Source organism: Lactuca sativa, chromosome 8 (genome assembly GCF_002870075.4).
Source record: "Lactuca sativa cultivar Salinas chromosome 8, Lsat_Salinas_v11, whole genome shotgun sequence".
Classification (NCBI taxonomy): domain Eukaryota; kingdom Viridiplantae; phylum Streptophyta; class Magnoliopsida; order Asterales; family Asteraceae; genus Lactuca; species Lactuca sativa.
In genome coordinates this window covers 254892869-254913443 of record NC_056630.2, presented here as the reverse complement: position 1 = coordinate 254913443, position 20575 = coordinate 254892869, and the positions used below count along the sequence as shown (strand labels likewise).

At 31.1% G+C, this 20575-nt stretch overlaps 2 protein-coding genes across 2 annotated transcripts; one reads left to right on the top strand and one right to left on the bottom strand.

Moving 5' to 3' along the window:
- Positions 1 to 5085: 5085 nt before the first annotated feature.
- Positions 5086 to 5692, bottom strand: LOC111890404 (non-specific lipid-transfer protein 2). Its single transcript, XM_023886524.3, has one exon. The coding sequence runs from the start codon at positions 5624 to 5626 to the stop codon at positions 5339 to 5341; it is 288 nt and encodes a 95-aa protein (XP_023742292.1). The 5' UTR covers positions 5627 to 5692; the 3' UTR covers positions 5086 to 5338.
- A 7827-nt stretch (positions 5693 to 13519) lies between these two features.
- LOC111890408 (uncharacterized) lies at positions 13520 to 13843 on the top strand. The gene has a single exon (XM_023886529.1). It carries the CDS (start codon positions 13520 to 13522, stop codon positions 13841 to 13843), a length of 324 nt encoding a protein of 107 aa, XP_023742297.1.
- Positions 13844 to 20575: the final 6732 nt, after the last annotated feature.

Here is a 20575-nt window from a genome sequence, read left to right as displayed (position 1 = left end):
TTGCATCAATAGTAAGTTTATCTACTCAAATGATTATTCTTACAAATTATTTCATATTTTCATATGTAATTGTAACATGAAACATTATTTGCATATCAGCTGGAGCTAAAAGTAGGTGTATGTGGCACCTCATAAAATCTGCATGCTTTCTATGGAGACCTTCATGATTTAAGTTGATGCATTTAAGGATCCACTATAGTCAGGTATCATTTCTATCAAAATTTCCAGTTGAATGGGAACGTTTGATTTTGGTTCAGGTATGCTTTCTTAAAAAGTTTTAACCTTAATACACTATTAATTGCATGGTGCATCTTTAATTTGGATTAGTCAAATATGTTCATTATTGATGGTTTTATTGATCATTTTATTTTATTTTTGCTATTTCTTCAAAGTAAATTCTTTTAGTTACTTTGAGAATGCATTTCCTTCATCTATAGTAATGGTTATGTGATAAATCTCATAAATTTGCCGATATGGTTTTATAGGAGCTTGGACAGGAGAGAGTTAGTGACAGAATTTTTAATGCATCTTCAATGTTTAGGGGCAAATTTGTCCAAATTCCAAAACATTGGTGATAGGCATATAATAAGAGCATGTATGAAGTGTTCTGCTTATACTTTAAGTGCTAATTTGTCAACAATGTTTAGCATTTTATTGCCCCTTCATACTATAACAAATTACTCATTTTCGTTTAAATTTTTCTTACCAAATATAAATATTCAACTTGCTTCAAACTTGGATCAATCTAATGGAACTTCCACTGCCTATGAATTTTATATTGAGTAATTTACAAAATGGTCCCTGTGATTTATGATATCTACATTTTAGTTTAAAATTAAAACCTTTTCTAAATTTGATCCTTCTTCTAGGTTTCATATCGTTTTGTTGTTAGAGACTTCTCTTACCAATAGCTTTTTTAAATATAAAATACAACAAATGCTATAAAAAGGGATACTAAAACGTAATAATTAAAAAAAAAATACTTATATAGCAATATATAAGTAAACTCAAGACAATTAAGAAATAAATATAAATAAATAAAAATGATATTTTATTTTTTAATAACGACCATGTTGTCCATAAAAATATTATTTGTTAGTGTGTTTATTATATTTTGAATTCATGAACAAACATTTTTGTTTAAAAGTGTTCAATTTATCATTAGGAACCAATTTATAAAGTATGATCATGAAGTGCGCTACAAGCTAAACGACGTCTACATCTATAATAATGGAAATTAAAAAAATAAACAAACAAATATTCCTTCCATGTTTTCTATTTTTTTCTAATTCATTAATAGTAATCCCTTCCATGGTTTTCTAAAAAACAATATGTCAACAACTTAAACAGAAAAATATAGTAATTTTATTGGAAATGAGTTTCCAAATAATAAAACAAATCCAAACATAAGAGAATATACTTTCTTATTCGACTATGTTTTGTGATAACAATCGATAAAGCTTAGGAACAAACAATTTCAAAAGTAGGTATGTATCTACCAGAATCAGTATTCTCACACGTACAATTTTATGTAACATTTTCCAGAGAAACATTACGTGACAATACAAGGTATTAGTGAATCATGAAAAAAAGTTCAACCTTGACGAAGTCTATATACCTCAAATGTAGTGTAAAAAGAAGGATTGCGATTAATATTGTACAATCAACAATTAGTAATTACATTTACATTGTTTTGAGGTTATTTTTTTAGTTGGTATAATCTGATGATTAAAATTAAAAAAGTTGCTATTGAAAATCTTAATATTGAAAAATTTTCATAAATGGTCAATGTGGTTTCTCATATTCTTGGTTTTCATCTTTAACTTTATTTTGTTACAGTCTACATAGTTTTCGTCCCGAAAAGAAGCTAATAGCCAAAAAACTATTCGCCGTCGCCGCTTTGCGCAGGTAACGACTAGTATATATATATATATATATATATATATATATATATATATATATATATATATATATATATATATATATGTTCAAGTATTCTAACTAATTATTGTACATTTATAGTATGCTATGAGAATGACAAAGAAAATATGTTGTTTGATAATATAAATACGTTCAATCTTACATAAGTATTGTCATTAACACATCTCACTAATTAAATCGTCTATAAGGTTATTATACACTTATTATTATTATTTTCATTTCTGTTAGAATGTTGTTGTCAGAATGTTTTATTGGGTCGTATTCTGTCAGAATGAAAATAAGTGAAAAACGATGTGTGAGAACAAAGAAAATGACGATATTCTTGTAAAGTTGAACGTATTCGTATTGTTAAACAACTTATTCTCTTAGTAATTCTCATAGCATAGGATAGATGTACAATAATTAGTTTGAATAGAATAACCTAAGCATATATATATATATATATATATATATATATATATATATATATATATATATATATATATATATATATATATATATAGAGAGAGAGAGAGAGAGAGAGAGAGAGAGAGTTAGGTTCAACTGTTTTCACTATCTATTATGTGCATGTATGATTGATTCTGGACCAACCATTTTAGTTATTTTAAGAAAGTAATTAATGAATATTAAATGCTGAAGATGTAATTAATATCTATTATATTTTCAACGTGTAATATGCATTAATTACTTTCTTAAAATAACTAAAATGATTGGTCCAGAATCAATTATACATGCACACAATAGATATTGAAAAAAAAACCTACCCTATATATATATATATATATATATATATATATATATATATATATATATATATATATATATATATATCCATATTCTAATAAAAGAATAGGTTTAATCTCATATTGACAAGTGTAATGCAATTAGAACCCTTCATTAATGTTATATATCATTTATCATGCTACTTGTTAACCTATTAATTATTCATTTCAAATTTCAAATTTTAAATTTCCCACTCTAATTTTATTAAATTAATAATTGAATAATTGATTCTTTATTTTAAATTTCAAATTTTAAAATTTCTTTCTTTAATTATATTAAATTAATAACATTAGGTTAAAAAATAAAATAAAATTAATATAAATTATAAAATGATATAACTCCATGTATTTATTTAAATCAACGATTATAATTTTATATAACTAAAAAAATATCTCTTAACTAATAGTTTATTTAAAATAATTGATTATTAATTTTGATTTTTTAATACGAAATTTTAATTAATTTTATAACCATGGTTATCACGGGTTATAAACTAGTCTATATATATATATATATATATATATATATATATATATATATATACACTAGTTTATAACCCGTGGAAACCACGGTAATAAAATTAATTAAACTTTTATAGTAAAAATTCAAAATTATTAATCAATTATTTTAAATAAATTATTAATTTAAGAGATATTTTTTTAGTTATGCGAAATTATAATCGTTGATTCAGATAAATATGTAAAATTATAATCGTTGATTCAGATAAATATGTAAAATTAATTTTTAATATATATTAGACATTTTTTATTTGTGAATTAATGAAAACATTAATATAAAACTTAAATTTTAAAATATAGAATAAATACATTGACAAATAACATCACATTAATGAGGAGGTATAAAAAATTTAAAATGGAAAACTAATATATTGACAAGTGTCAACACATTAATTAAGAGGTCTAATATGATGACACATGACAAAATAACTACTATTTTATTAGTATAGAGATATAAAATGATATAACTCCATGTATTTATTTAAATCAACGATTATAATTTTATATAACTAAAAAAATATCTCTTAACTAATAGTTTATTTAAAATAATTGATTAATAATTTTGATTTTTTAATACGAAATTTTAGTTAATTTTATAACCATGGTTATCACGGGTTATAAACTAATATATATATATATATATATATATATATATATATATATATATATATATATATATATATATATATATATATATATATATATATATATATATATATATATATATATAATCGTTAATTGTTTTTAGCGTTACCAACTTTAAGATCATTGGTATAAGCCATTTAGTTGAGTTAATATAGTTATTACCAATTTAAATTAAAAAGTTACACAGTTTGATCAATAGAATTCTTTAATAAATTTAAAAGGTTCCTTAACTATGTTTTTTACCAACGACTAAAGTATCCGATGTTATAGTCGGTATTTAAATGTTATAATAGAATATCAAAAGAAAGTTCGTATATACTGTTACTTAAACAAATTGATATCAAATATATTTGATATGACACTGGTAATTTTTTTTCTTTTAACTATAATTGTTAACATATAAGATTTGAAGAAATAACGACCAAGAACATACCATGTTCACTCCTAAATAACTTAGTTGAACAGTTAAGTGATCACCATCGGAAAAAAAAATTGAAAATCCTAATACTTGGATTGAAACAAAATATTACACATTATAAAAATTATTTTTTTTGTAAAGACATGATCAATTTATATGTAATTTACTTTTAAAATTATTGATAAGTATTCATGATTTTTCTATTGACAACTAAAATAATATACATATCCACTTTAGGTAGGTCTTTATTATTATTATTTTTTTAGTACAATTGTACCAGGTCATGGTAGAACTCCAAAACAAAAAAAATCGAACAATTTTGTTTGGATTTTGATTTTATTTGAAAACTAAGCCAAGTCATGACGATATTGGATCGGAGGATATGGAGCGAGATAATGACATTTTTAAATATAATTTATTTTTTCTGTACATGCTTTCTCAAATTCATTTTTGTTGTCATATTGCTATGTGACTTGCATTATGCCAAATGGTCTCAGGTTTCATTTAAAACGTTGATATAGTCTAAAAGTAAACTAAAAGTCGTTCCAAAAAAACATGGAACCAAATTTATAGTATGTAAACTTTTATTTATTTTTGGCCCCAAATTTGACTGTCGAGACTCGATTAGTGGATATAAAAAGATCAAAATTGTAATTAGCAAAACCAATTGAATTATCATGACAAATTTTATTTAATTCTAACATATGATAATTAATGTTATTCCGATATATCTTTTAATTAACTTGTTAGGACCATGATATCTATCACTTGATCACTTAATTGATTAATATTCGGGTCCATTATTATTCATATCTAAACCAGTAAATCTGCTAAAGCTCGAGACATACAAGCAAACCAAAGGGATGTTCAAAGGACAGAAAACTACATTTAAAAGCTCGTAATTTTAAACATTAGTATTCATTGAGATATAGAACACGAAGATGGTTCATTCTGCATTAGTAGTAGTACTCTGGCATAGAGATAGATATATTTGTAGACGTAGTGCATCGGGAGTAGTACATTTGTAGGAGTTTTAACACTTGGGAGTGGGAAGCCCACAAGAGGTGGCAACCTTCTGGGCGTTAGGAGAAACAACGTAACTCTTGAGACTAGGGTTCTTCATGTACTGACATAAGCATGGCCTCTGCTCTTTCAGCTTTGTGCAGCACTGCTGAGATGGTGGCGAGGGTGAGGAGAAGGCAGCGGCACACGGCGCCAACTCAGTCACCATGCATGTCACCGCCGTAGCCACCTGCGATCCGGCAAACACCATCACCAGAATTGCTGCTGCACATATGGTAATGTATGTTCCTGACCTCATTTTTTCCACTAACTTGGTGGGTTTAATGCAATGAGAGAAATATGGATGGTGAGGAGTTGCATTATAGGCTGCCGGCTCTAGGTGATTTTATAGAGAAACACCCCCCCCCCCCCCCCCCCCCCCACCCCCTCTTCACCCACCTACCCACACAAATGAAAAAGTTAAGATGACTTCCAACTCAACCGGTAAGTCATAAGTGTTAGTGTAATGGTATGTGGTAGGTGGATTAGTGCCTCACTCTCTTAAGGTATAAAATTTAAGTGCGTTTATATGTTATCAATATTTTAAGTCATGTATAAAGCAAATCACGATAGTGACAATTTTTATTTAATCTTAAGTTAGTACACATTAAATTGAAAGTTAGTACAAGAGTTAGGTTGATTTTATTACCGAAAAAATTTGTTAGTGACTTATTAATTAGTCCAAAAGATTATGGTGTGTACCATTCCCTCCCTCCACCATCCCAAAATTTCTATGATTTCTCCGATTCGGCGCCACATCCTCGTCATCTAGTAAATTAATCTTATAATCGTCCATTGGACGGTTGACCGACGTAAAAACAATGAATCAATTTTTTTGTAACATTCTTGATTCATTTGTGCCTATTATAGCATTTGTAAAACATCTATTATGCTCAAAAGTTATTATAAAATGATATTGGTAGATAATATATGATCATAAAATGTCATACTAACAACAACTTGATGTATATATAATATTCATAAGTATTTGATTCTTGATAAATAAATATGTATCTTCTAATCAGTTGTAAATTATTTATTTCATGAAAATATAAATTTTTAAGTTAAGTATCAAAATATATTATAAGATTTGATTAATTATGTCATGTATATTTTTTTGGATCAAAAGATTTTTTTTGTCTTATATGATATGAATGTATATGTTTCATAAGTTATAAATATTAGAAGAGTTTTGATAGAAAAACTAGTTTCTTTCATTTTAAAGAATATACAAGGAGACCATAAAACAAAAGAAGACATGCTGACAATTATTTAATCAAAAAGTCATTTTCTTACATTTGTAGCCTTTTGTTGCTAGAGGCATGATGTCTTAAAGCATCAATATTCAACGGATAAGGACTTGGATTAAGATGATTAAAAGGCTTTCATGTATCTCTTCTTTAGCTAGCTAAAAACCACGAAATTCTCTCTCGTTTTTGTCTCTTAAAGTGGTAAGATCAAAGTAGGAACAAGTTGATTCTTTATTTGAACTGTCCTTATAGAACAAAAGCTTTGTTTTGTTCTTAAAGGCTTAAGAGTATTATTATTGCAAGAAGACTAGTATCTTCTCAAGTTGAAGAATTGTTGGTGCATATATCTAGAGAGCTTCTATTTTATAGCTTGTTATCATGTTCATCAACTTCCTAATTGCTAAAAGAAACCAAAGTCTTCAAAGGTTCTAAACTTTTTTCTTTTCTTTGATTATGTTTTAATCTTTCTAAACTTTTCAAAATGATCAATAGTGAGATAGAAGGGTTTTAGTTTATTCAAAACAAAATGCTTTCGTTTCTAATTTCGTTAACTTTTTAGACTATAATTGAACTATTTTTAAATAAAAGCCCAAAAGTTGGCATCAGAGCAATTTTTACAAACTTAGATTATTTGTTAAGTTACTGAATCTTTGTTTTAGGAAAACATGGATGGTTTTCTCTTTTTGCAAGAAAAATCCTTGCATATTTTCTGAACAACTTTATAATTGTGTATTTTTTGGTGATAAAAGTTTATATGCATTTGTTATCACAAAAGTTGTTTTAGAAAAACAAATAGTTGTTTTATATAACATTTTGCGTGTGTGTATATATATATATATATATATATATATATATATATATATATATATATATATAATATATATATATATATATGATGTGTATAAACTAGCATTGGACCCTTGTGTTGTTGTTTTTGTTGATTTGTTTAAAATGATTGTAATTATTTATTCATTCATATGATATGTAATAATTAAATAATTAGTTTTCTATGTTTATTTTTGTAAGTAAAAGATTAGTTTTAGATATAATTTATTTTGTACAAAAATGTAACAAGAAATGGAGATGAAACCATTTTTGAAGATCAAATTGGGCAATTTTTGCAACGTTTAAAGTTTAGGTACAAATACAACCTTTTTTGAAAAGTCTTATTGTTGGTTTAGTGCTTCATTAGATTCCTTATAGTGCTACTCCTAAGGCAACACTTTCCTAAAGTGTTGCATGTTGCTGATTTTAAGCCATTTCAAGAAGTTTTCAACTTTTTGCAAGCAATGAATATTTTCTCATGTGGGAGCTTCAAAAACAACATTACTAGAAGTTGTTTTTTTGGTCCCTTTAATGTCCCTTTAGGAATGGACTTCGCGTGTTGTGATGGTTCACTAAATATCATTAAATGGTTGGTTTATGCACATATATTTTTTCATGTTTGTGTTGTTTTATATTTATGTTGTTATTATCATGTTATGGTTGATAATTTTTTGTACAAATGATAAATAATATTTGAAAATAAATGAATATCACAAAGGAGCTTGGTTTTATGAAATTTATCTTTTAACATAAGATGGTAAAAATAGTTTTAAAATAAACCTATCTCATTTATTAAAACTAGTAACCGGTAAAAATACTGAGATTAAAATTATATAAGTTTAAAATAGATATTTATAAACTTATCAAACTACAAAACTTATTTTATAAAATGAAGTTTTATTAAAAAGGTTTACAAATGTTCTAAAGCACTCAATCGGTAAAATTTAATACTACCTATTAATTTTAAATTTTGATAGCGTCGATTTTATAAATGAACATTGTTAAAATGTGATTGTACATAAAAAAAAAGATTTTTTTAAAGTATATCATGGCTTATTGGATGCATGCAATAACCATGGTATAATATGTTTTTAAAACTAGAATCATAAAAAATCAAAGACCCCTTATAAACCCCAAATCTATACAATCCGTTTTGAAAAACACCCATACATCTCTTGATGCACTAGTGGGATAAATGTTACCTAACCGCTTAGTGTTATATTTTGATGGTTGAGGTGTATTCATAATTTCTATAACCAAGTTATAGGCCGATTACATAAGTTCTTCAAATTGGATGATTTGATCGGAAATCTTTTGTGATAAAGGATACCTAAACAAGAGAGTTTCGAGGCATAAATGAGATCAAACATGTCTAATTAAATTTTTTGTATTTGAGATAACATAAACCTAGGAATTATATACTAGTATATAATTGATAATCAATATCTACCTAGTTGGATTTCAATGAATGAGATAAATGATACCTAACATTTTTTTTTTTTGCAACTTGGATCCTAGACTTTTATAATTAATGTTTTTAAAAACTAAACGGGTTTTAATTCTTGAAGATTAAATATTGAAAGTACTAAATAAATTATGTTAAAGTTTTGTAGATTTAAATACTCTACTCTCATTACCATGAATTATCATTTGCTTAATGATATAAAAAACAAAAACATTCAAAAGATATAATTCAATGAATGGGTTCATGTTTTGAGAAACCAGAAACTATACACTAATAAAGGATCTATTCCTAAACTACTTTCTTTAAGTAATAAACCTGAACATGATACCTAGTAAAGGCATCATTATGATGCTTAAGTTGCTTCTAACATCATACTAGGAATAGTTATTCATGACTTGTAGGAAGTCTTGGATAATATAGATGTATATCTGATGATATAACAGGTTATGCAAATATTCCTATGATAAAGTGATAGGAATAATGCAAGGCTTAAAAGAGTCACCATGTATGATCTAAGAGGTCCATAGTTTATGGAATGAATACATTTAGGCCCAAGAAATCCAATAAGACCCACATAGATAGTTTTGTTTTCTTTTGTGGACAAAAAAGATACTAGAAAAGGAACCACTCATCTAATCTAAAAGAAAGTTTGGAAGAGACTAGTACTTCAGTTATCTACTGGATAGAACTTATACTTTTCATATAACACTAAAGCACTTGGTATTTAAATGTTAATATAATATTTGTAAATTGCTTGTATATATTCAAGAAGATTAACCAACTGAGCACATGCAAGTTGGAACGTCATTCTCGGAGTTTAGTCTATAATTTATGCTCAAAACATAATGTACTCATATTATAAACAATGTTTGTTTTGGAACAATGTATGTTTTAAATTTAGCATGTCTAAATATATGTCTCAGTTAATTTATTAATATTTGATTATTTACTTAAATCATTTTTCATAAGAATTGTGTTCATATTCTGTAATGATTAAGTTCTATTTATGAGACTAGATCTCATAATATAATTATAAAGTAAATATCAAAATTTTCTAAATAACAAGTTCTATATGCAAATACTTTTGAGTTAAACTTGTTTTGAATCAAAGTTATCTAAGTCATTTTTATCATTATTATATAAACGAAATACACATATTCCAACTAAAATAAATAAACTTTGAAGGCAAATAATATAGTTTATTTGACATATATATATATATATATATATATATATATATATATATATATATATATATATATATATAAAGGATTCCTAATGATATTTTTGGTGGATTAGGTGTCTAAGCCATTAACTAAATTATTATAAACATAAATTATTAGCAAAGTCATTTTGGGTTGCCCTTAAACCTAGTAATTGACTGGAATTCTTTTTGGAGAGAAAGGACGATTTGTTAAATTATTATATGATTAATCATTAATTAGAAATCTAAAAAAATAATTTATTAAATTTTTTTTTGAGAAAAATATATTAATTAGAAATTATATTATTTAATTAATAATTAATAAGAAAGTAATTGAAATTAATTTTGGGATTAATTAATAGTATAAGCACTAAAAGTGTCAATGTCTAAAAGTTGAACATTGACTGATTCTAGAACCTCCCTAGGAGAAGGGACGGTTCTAAATGGGTTTATGGAGCTTTTCTAGGAGTGTTAGGAAGTTTAGGGTTGATGGGGGGGGGGGGGGGGGGGGAGGGGAGAAAAGAGTTAAAGTTATCCAAAAGGAAACCTACATTTTATACACCACCTTAATCCCTATAAGTACCCCAAGGCATATGCATTCAGTTTTGACACTTCCAAGGAACCCTTAGAGCTGAAAACCATACCTTCTACTCTTCTCTCTTTAATAGCCTCCAACTACTAACGTTTGAGTGTGAGCCATCAGAGGCACAAGATTTCTGGTGGCGGCCTTCTGAAGTTCTATAAAGAGGGATTACTAGTTTATTTACAAAAGTAAGCTAAAAGGTATGTTTTACTATCTCTTCTCCTAAATGGAAAATAGCAATGTACTTTAGGGTTCTTAAATTCAAATTGTTGTTTGCATATCATAGTGAGAACATAGATCCTTTAGGCTGTATGCGAACTTAGGGTTCTAGGTTTTCCGCCAAAAATATGATTTTTGTTACCTATAAAACCCATCAATTTTCACTATACAGTAGAGAAATTAGTTATTAAGGAACTATACACTATAATGTATGACTTCCTTTCTAATGAATGTCTAAGATTTAATGAAAGATACTAATCAACTTTATTAACAACTATAGTATTTATGATTATATTTTACATGGTAAAGCATAATTGTGAAATCTTTGTTGAAGTTTTTCAAATATAAAGTTGAGATATAAAATAGTAATACCATCTAAAGTGTTGATGATAATAAAGGATGGACTAAACCTTACTGGATAAAGTTTACTTTCTAATCAGTAGAAATATCCTCCTTTATTCTCTTTGGATTACACCTGAATCACTATTTGTATCTTGAATACAAACCCCAACTAATAAGTAGATAAAACACTTTATAAGATCGTGTATGGAAATACTCTATCCTTTTCTTACTTAATGTCTTATGGGTTTAAATCCTATATCAGACTAAAGCTTATAATCCCGAAATCAACTAAATACATACTTGCAGAATACTCTAAAAGTTTGTTTAAATTATTATATATAAACCCACCAAGAATAAGTTCTCTTATTCCTCTAGAAGCTGGGTTAGCAAAAAGCAAGCTTCTAATGCAAAGTAAGTATGAGGCACATGGAACTTGAAGTAGCTCAAGAACCATAATATGATGTTGTAATAGTTGGCAGTAGTTCTAAGAAGAAATTGTTTAACAGGAATAATATCTATTCATAAGCACAAACTGTTCGCACTAATGGTTGAAATCATCTATGACTTTGGAAATGTGGGATCTCTCATTTATGAGTTCTTATTGATGGTTTCTGGCAAATCCATCAACTAACAAAATGCCATATTAGATCTTGAATCAGATTAATGACTTAAGGTCATGAATATGAGATGTAATATTTGTATTATAATCAATTATGGGCTTGATTAATCTTTCTCTCTATAGCAAGGCTAAAAGGAGTAAGTGATTCTTTAAAAAAATACATACATATATATATATATATATATATATATATATATATATATATATATATATATATATATATATATATCACACATTTAGCAAGGCTTGTTATAAAAAGTTTTTCTCATACTCATCTCATTGACTATGGTCCTTATCATAATATTGACATTGACTATTATCATACCTTTTCCCAACTTGATATGATTAGATCAACAAGGATATTATTTACTATGAATTTATATTCTTAGTATAAGATATAGCAAATAGATTTCAATAAAGACCGTTTTCTAAATAGACATATATTTGAATATATATCTATATAGCTTAGCCTAGAGATTTTCTTAATCCATGCTATTCTAACCAAATGTGTAAAGCTTAAGATCCACTTTTGGATACAAAGCAAACATCTCAAGGTTGGAATCATCATATAAATATATGAATACAAGGTGTACTTTTATATCTAAATGAAAATGACATTTATGTTTACTAATTAAGCAAACATCTCCAGTTCATGTAGCCTCAAGACTTCTAGCCTAAAGTTAGTTTTAAGCTTATATAAGATTGTCAACCCAGTAATATAAGAGTATCTCTTGAAGTGTTAATGTTGATTATGTGAAGCAAGTAAGAAAAATCCGAGAAAAATCCATGATGATGGGTTGTTTCGTCTATGACATGGGATTGTAAATAATAATAATAAAAAAGTGACTTCCAGTTCAAACTGCATCTCCCTCATTCCTCAGCATGAACATCTCTTCTTTGTCACCCAACTTCACTTGATCTTCCAACCTATTGAATAGTGGTGCTCATAACTTCCAGTAGGTTCTATCCCACTACTTAGCATTTAAGATTTCAGTTTTGTTTTTGTTAGCTGTTACTTTATTTCAAATAAGTGGTCCATGATTACCCATAAATTAGTATGAGCAGTTTCTTATTTCTAGCTTTGTTAGTTTCTTTTTATGGTATTTATATGGTTGTGTACTCAATCAAATGTGGGCAGAATATTGAATAAGAAATCTCTTTCACAACATATTGTTCTTTAGTTTTTTCCTGTTTTTCCTGTTCTACATAAGAATTTCTTGTTTAAATCCTTCTTTCTTCCAACAAAATTGGTATCAAATCCAGAACAATGACAAGCAATTGTACAAGTTCTACAACAAAACCATTAATTCCAGTTTTCAAGGGGGGGGGGGGAGTACTACCTTTGGAGTCTCAAAATGAAGACAATGTTGAAGTCCTAATAGCTATGGGATTTGGTGGATAATGGGTATGCAGAACCAAACCTGGCACCAATAGAACCATATCAGCAGTTACGAGAAACTCGAAAGAAGGATGCAAAGGCTTTATTCTTCATCCAATCAACATTGGATGATAAGTTTTTCCACGTATTGTAGAAGCAACAACCTCGAACCAGGCATGGGAAATTTTGAAACAAGAATTTCTTGGTGATCAAAAATTCATCAACGTCAAACTACAATCTCTTCATCGTGAATTCGAGACCGTGGGCATGAAAGAGAAGGAAAAGGTACAAGTTTTTCTTTTGAGAGTGTCTAAAAATCTCAGCCACATGAGGTCATACGGTGAAAATGTTAGCAATGAAACTGTAGTCAGTAAAGTTTTAAGGAGTTTGACTATGGATTTCAATCACATCGTGGCTGCAATCGAGGAAACAAAGGACCTAACCACTTATACTTTTGATGAACTAATGAGCTCTTTGATGGCTCATGAAGATAGGATGAACAGGTGTTGTGAGAAAGTCGATGAGAAGGCCTTTCAAGCAACTGGGGATCAGAATAAACGAAGTGTAAAAAGTTCATGTGGTCGTGGATGAGGAAGAGGTGGATTTCATGGTCGTGGCCGATGAAGAGTTCAGTTTGGTGATCAACGCCAATAAAAAAACATCCCTCGATGTCAACATTACAACAAACTTGGCCATAGAGAAGTTGATTGTTGGAAGAAGCAGAGAGAATAATAGAACCCTCAATGTCGATATTGCAACAAACTTGGCCACAAAGAAATTGATTGCTGGACCAAGAAACGAGAAGAACAAAATCATACAAACTTTTCAAAAAAAAATTGAAGAGGTAAGCAAGCTATTCATGGCACATTCTTCCACAGTTGATACGTCTAATGGTGTGTGGTTTGTGGACAGCGGATGTTCAAACCATATGACAGGAACAAAGTTTTTGTTTAAAGAGCTTGATGAGAATCAAAAGTGTGTAGTTCATTTTGGAGACGATAATGCATTGCAAACTGAAGGACAAGGTATAGTCTCCATCAAATCCACTCAAGGTAATGCAAAATTCTTCATGATGTGCGATATATTCCTACATTAGCCCATAATTTGCTAAGTGTTGGGAAATTAATGTGGTCTGGGTATTCAGTTACTTTTGATGATGGGTAGTGTTTAATTAAAGTCAAAAAATTTGATCAGCCCATTTCTAACATTCCAGTGACACAAAATAGAATGTTTCCACTTCAAATTTCAACCATGGAGAAATGTGATTTAGTTGCTACTAGTGAGTCAAGCATTTGGCATCTATGTTATGATCAATTAAATATAAATTAGTTGAAATTTTTACATCAGAAAAATATGGTTTTAGGGCTACCAAAAATAGATACAGTGGATTTTAGTGAAAGCTGTGTATATGGGAAACAAACTCGAAAATCGTTTCCTGTAAGTATGTCTTGGAGAGCTTCTTCTTGTCTTGAATTAGTGCATACTGATGTTTGTATTCCAGTCACTGTTGATTCATTGGGCGGTAGTCGATATTTCTTATTGTTTATAGATGATTACAACCGTATGAGTTGGGTATACTTCTTAAAGAATAAGTTAGAGACCTTTGATTTCTTCAAAAAATTTAAGGCTTTGGTAGAGAAAGAGAATGGGAATAACATAAAAGTTATTCGTTCCAATAATGGTGGTGAATTTACCTCACAAAAATTTAATGAATTTTGTGAGTTTAATGGTATTCGTAAAGAATTTACTGCACTGCACACTCCAGAACATAATGGAGTAGCAGAATAAAAGAACCGAACCATTGGTGACATGGCAAGAAGCGTGATGACAACAAGAAATCTTCCATAAAACTTTTGGACTGAAGGCGTTGCAGCTATTATATACATTTTGAACATCTCGCCTACAAAGATTGTTCTAAATTGAACTCCCTATTATGCATGGAAAGGTACAAAGCCGCAAGTAACTCACTTAAAAATCTTCAGGTGCATTGCTTATGCATTAGTCACATCATCTCACACCAAGCTTGATCAAAATTCAGAAAAAATGCATTTTCATCGGATATTCTACTTCCTCAAAGGCATACAGGTTATGTAACGCCCTGATTCTCGAATGCCAATTGATGGTTATAAATTCTCATGAATTCAAGATCTACTCGACGAGCTGGTTGCCTGACTTGTCGAGTAGCAACGGGTTTGGGCCACGTGTTTAAGTGACCAACTCGCTGAGTCGGAAGAGTGACTCGACGAGTTGGAGATGGAGGGTGAAACCCTAATTTCCGGGGTTTGGCACCCTATTTAAGGCATCATTAGCCTCCCTTAGTTCCTTTGCAGCCTCTTGAGAGTCCAAAAACCCTAATTCGTGTGTGTGCTCCATATTAGTGTAAATTTCAAGCTTGGAAAGAAGATATTGATGCAAGAAGCTTGAAGATCAAGAAGTTGGGGGCAAGAACGTTTGTGGGTCTGAAGTCTATCTCAGCTAGCTTCATTTGAGGTATCAATGCATGATCTTGTCCTCATTCCTTTTCTAGATCTCTTTGGATCAAGTTAGGGTATCTTGGCTTGGTTATGAAGCTATTCTTGGGTATAAGCTCATATCTGAAGTTGTAACTTCAGATCTGAACTCTCTTTGATTTGTAAGTCCATAAAGCTATCAGCATTGGCAAGTATGAACCCCTCCTTAAGTGTAAAGCCCCATTTTAAGCTTGGTTTTGGCATTTTGAGTCATTAGAGCCTTGCATGCATGTAAAGTTTGCAACTTTACGTGATAAGCATGCCTTGGGAAGTTGGATCTGCAGTATGGAGCCTTAGCATGGCTTAAAAAGCATTTGTATGGATGAAGGACTAAAGGGACTCGGCGAGTTGCATGGTAGACCCGACGAGTCATATGAAGATGGTCATGAACTCGATGGGTTGGATGAACAACTCGGCGAGTCCGGTGAAGATTGCATTGGACTCGGCGAGTGGCATGGTGACTTGGCGAGTTGGCAAGTTATGCAAGGAACTCGGCTAGTAGCTGAGGGTACTCGGCGAGTTGAGGTTAACATGGATTGTTGACCTTGATAGTTGACTTTGACTTTGACCAAGGGTTGACCGTTTTGACTTTTGAGGCTAATTGGTAAGCGGGTATTTATAAATTGGATCATTGATGGTTATGGGTGTTGGAGTTTGGGGCAGTGTTTCGGGAGCGTGATTTTGTGGTTCAGTCCGACATTACAAGGTGAGTTATCCTCACTATATCAATAGGGTCTACGACACCAAGGCCGGCCCTTTATCGGATTTGTATCCGGGTAATTACATGATATGTTTACAGATTTGTAGATCTGCGTCCTGGTAGTTAGGACGGTATTATTTTTAGTGACCTGGTTTAGGTCGGTATCCTGGTATATAGGATGATGCTATGTTAGTAACTGGTTACGTCGGTATCCTAGTTATAGGATGTTGCTATGCTATATGATTTGTTAGATCGGTTTGTTTTTCCTATAAACTGTTATGTGATTATCTGTTATATATGCACATGTTTATTGGTTTGGGGAAAGGGTTGAGGCAGGTCCTGCTGTGTGCAGTAGGCCAAGACACCCTGGATGGACCGGGTAGATTGCAGGCCCGGGCCAGGAAAATCTAGTCTGGCCGAAGGCCCGACGAGCGGTCCGGATAGACTGAAGGCCGCGAGAGGGCGGTCCAGACGTGCCAAGACTCAGAGACTGGGCCAGATAGACTGAAGGCCCGGTGCGGGCAGTCCAGTCAGACTATAGACTTAGAAAGTGGACCAGGTGGACTGAAGGCCCGGTGCGGGCGGACCAGTCACACTGTAGACTTGAGATAAATGGTTGTTATGTACTTGTTGATATGTTATGATTATGGTTATATGAGGTTGTTATTTTGGGGGTAACTTACTAAGCTTTCGGGCTTACAGTTTCTGTTTATTGTTTCAGGTTCAGCGGATGGCCGTGGGTAGGCGAAGGCGTGACCGTACACTTTCTCGATTGACGATTATGATTTCTGGGAACTCTGATGTATAAACTATTTTGAAAACAAATTGTAATAATTGAATGATTTCAAATGGTTTAAAGCTTTTTAAATTGGCTCGAATTTTATGGGTGTTACAAGTTGGTATCAGAGCCTTGGTTTGAGTGAAGTAGAGGAACACTCGTGTGAATCCAATCTCAAACTAAAGAAAAAGATTTTCAAAATTATTTTTAAATGGTTTTCAAAATAAGTAAAAGAGGATGTGAAGTGTACGATCAGCCGGAGCCAGTAAGTTGACCCCAATATACCATGCAGTTTTTGATTATGTGATATGTTAGAACAACATGCTAGTGATAAGATAGGGATCCTCAAGAACCATATGATAGAATTGTCTGATCTTTGATGCCTTATCTTATGTAGAGTACCTCATTGATTGTTGTATGACTCTTTCGCGTGTGAACTAACTAGTGGGTGAATACTCCAAATCACATGCTACATGGGTTAAATGGTCTTAGGGTAAGGGTGTGACATCCCAGAATTTAGGGCTGGATCTGTAAACGGTCAGGTCACCGCGAACCTTTTCATATCTCGATCAATCGAATTTTAATACATATTATAGTAAAAATATTTGTAAAAGTGCGAAAAATAAGACGTTACAGACCACTTAAATGCGAAACTTTAGCCGTAAATTTCCGGAATTCTACAACTCGAATCCGTTTGGATTTGTAGAATCCAAGAATTAAAATCTATCGATCGGCACTAACAGAAAATTTTTCTGACGTCGAGAATTGGACGAGCGAAACAAAACCCGTTTATAAGCCTTAATGGGATATTTTACACTGATAAACAATAATAATAATAATAATAATAATAATAAACAAACAAAAAAGAAAGAAAAAAAAAGAAACATCATTTAGTCTCTCTCTCCTCCTTGAAAGACACCTGCTACATTTCTTTTCCTTTCGATCAAATGTTAATATACACAAGAATGTGAAAAAAAAAAAATTTGCTTTTTCCTTTTGAAACCATCCACGATCTGTTGATCAGAGCAAAGTTACAACCCACGAGCATCACCATCTCTAACTCCTTGTTTATCAATAAGAGCTTAAGCTCTCATCACCAGCACCATCGCTCAAAACTCACCATGTCACTGTCCTTATTCCCTCTCGGCCTCTCCCCCTCTCGTCATTCTTCGCTGAACAAAAGAGAAAACAAACAATGAATACAGTGGAGCTGCCACCTCGCCACCGAGTAACCACCCTTCTGCCATCATCTTTCGACATCACCACCACCTATTTTCTTCCTCCGGACTTAGAGCTGTGCCACCAGAAAACCACCAAGGACCACCGCAACATAACCGCTGCCACCACCCATCTGCTCTCCCGTCATCGCCGATCACCACCCACAACCCCCCCTTCTTTCCTCTTTCCCTCTCGTAAAACCGTTGGAACAGGAAAGCAAGAACAGCAGGGCTGCCATCTCCGTCCTCCGACGCCGCTGCTGTGAAATCGCGTCGGCTACCACCAACCTCCCTGACGCCACCACCATTTTCTGCCATTGGTAAGCCACTGCTACTCCCTCTTTGTATTCTTGTGTCGAGCCCCACTATCGATTATAACAAAGGCCAAGAAACCCATCAAATGGGTCTCGTTTTTGTTCCATGCTCGAACCGCAAACGCGAGGGAAGGAAATGGAATGGTCTCGTATTCTTCGTTTTCTTTCTTCCCGCTCACGATCTGAAGGATGAACCAGGAAGCCAATTAATGTGCAAATATTGATTCATTCTATTTAAAATAAACCCTAAAGCATGTTGAAATTACGAGTTCAGCCCCCATTGCAAAATAGTTCACAACCAAGTCAAACTGCCAATTAAATTAAAAAGAATTGGTCCCTCCACCATATAAGCCCTGACATATTTTAGTCCTGAAACTCAAATCAGTTTGAAACATGCACATTTAGCCCCTGGTTTTGAGAATATTTTGCAAAACCAGTCCCTGAAGTATGATTTTTGCGAAATCAACCCCTAGAGTTTATTTATTTTAACAAAGACCACCCTATACTTATTGATTAATACCAAAATTACCCTTTTGGTTTTATTAGGTAGCATAAATATATTCGTTGGCTCGTTTTAAGAACAAAGAACGTATGTAGAAGTTTTCATGACGAGTATCTCACCACGAACCTCGTTCACGCTACGAAGGTGAGTGTTTACGACCCCTTTTTAATATTTTTACTTTTTGGGGGAGAATACATGTGTTATATATATTTATTGATCTTGACAAACACTTACCGATTTCAAACTAGTTTATAAATATTATTTTATTAAATAATATTTCATATACAAATAAACTAGTGATAAATATGTTTGATGTAAATATGTTACAATTGTTTTTTTTTCAATAATACAACTAGTAGAGATAACAAATGATTTGTCATGATTTTATGAAAAAATATGTTATAAAACTTATGTCATAAAAAATTTTCATCTTTGTAGTATTTCAAGTTCATACCAAACATACATGTACGAGTTATCAAACTCTTATCTTGAAATCATTAATGTACTGTGTACACTACCATGAGATTTACCACTTGTTTAAACGAGCATTACATATTTTTATGGATTTTCCTATCGAGTATAACCGGTTTTTCATGACAAACTCTAGTTAAGGGCCTTATGAGTGAGACATTATTCATTATCCTAAGTGCAAACAAAAAATTAGAAGACCCACACCACTATAACCGTTAATCTTCGGAGATGAGATACGTATGTATGGATCTATATGGGTTGACACCCCCACCTGTGGTTGCTAGCTACAACCTCAACCGATTAATCGAAGCGGGTGATAAATATCTAAAACACTTTTACAACGTCCAATGAAGCGTCGTAGGGTAGGTACAGTCATATAGCTCGGTTATACGACTCACTATAAGCATTAACTAGATCTCATAATCTAGAAACCACGGATCCGGTTTCCCTGATTATCAAACATTTTAAGTACGGATTTACTCATGGTTCTCTGATTACTAAACATTTTGAGTATGGATTTACTCGCGGTTCTTTGAGTACCAAACATTTTGAGTATGGATTAACTCACGGTTTATCTGATTAGTAAACATTTTGGGCATGGATTTACTCATGATTTCTCTATTATCAAACATTTTAAGTATGAACTTTACTCACGATTTCTCTGTCTATCAAATACCTTAAGTATGAATTTACTTATAAATTTCTCTTTTATCAAACATTTTCAAACATGGTTTAAACTATAAATGGAATACTTTTTAATCTTTTAAAGTATCATTACTGCGATTAGTTAAAAACCTGTGAACTCTCACCAACCTTGTGTTGACCCTCAAA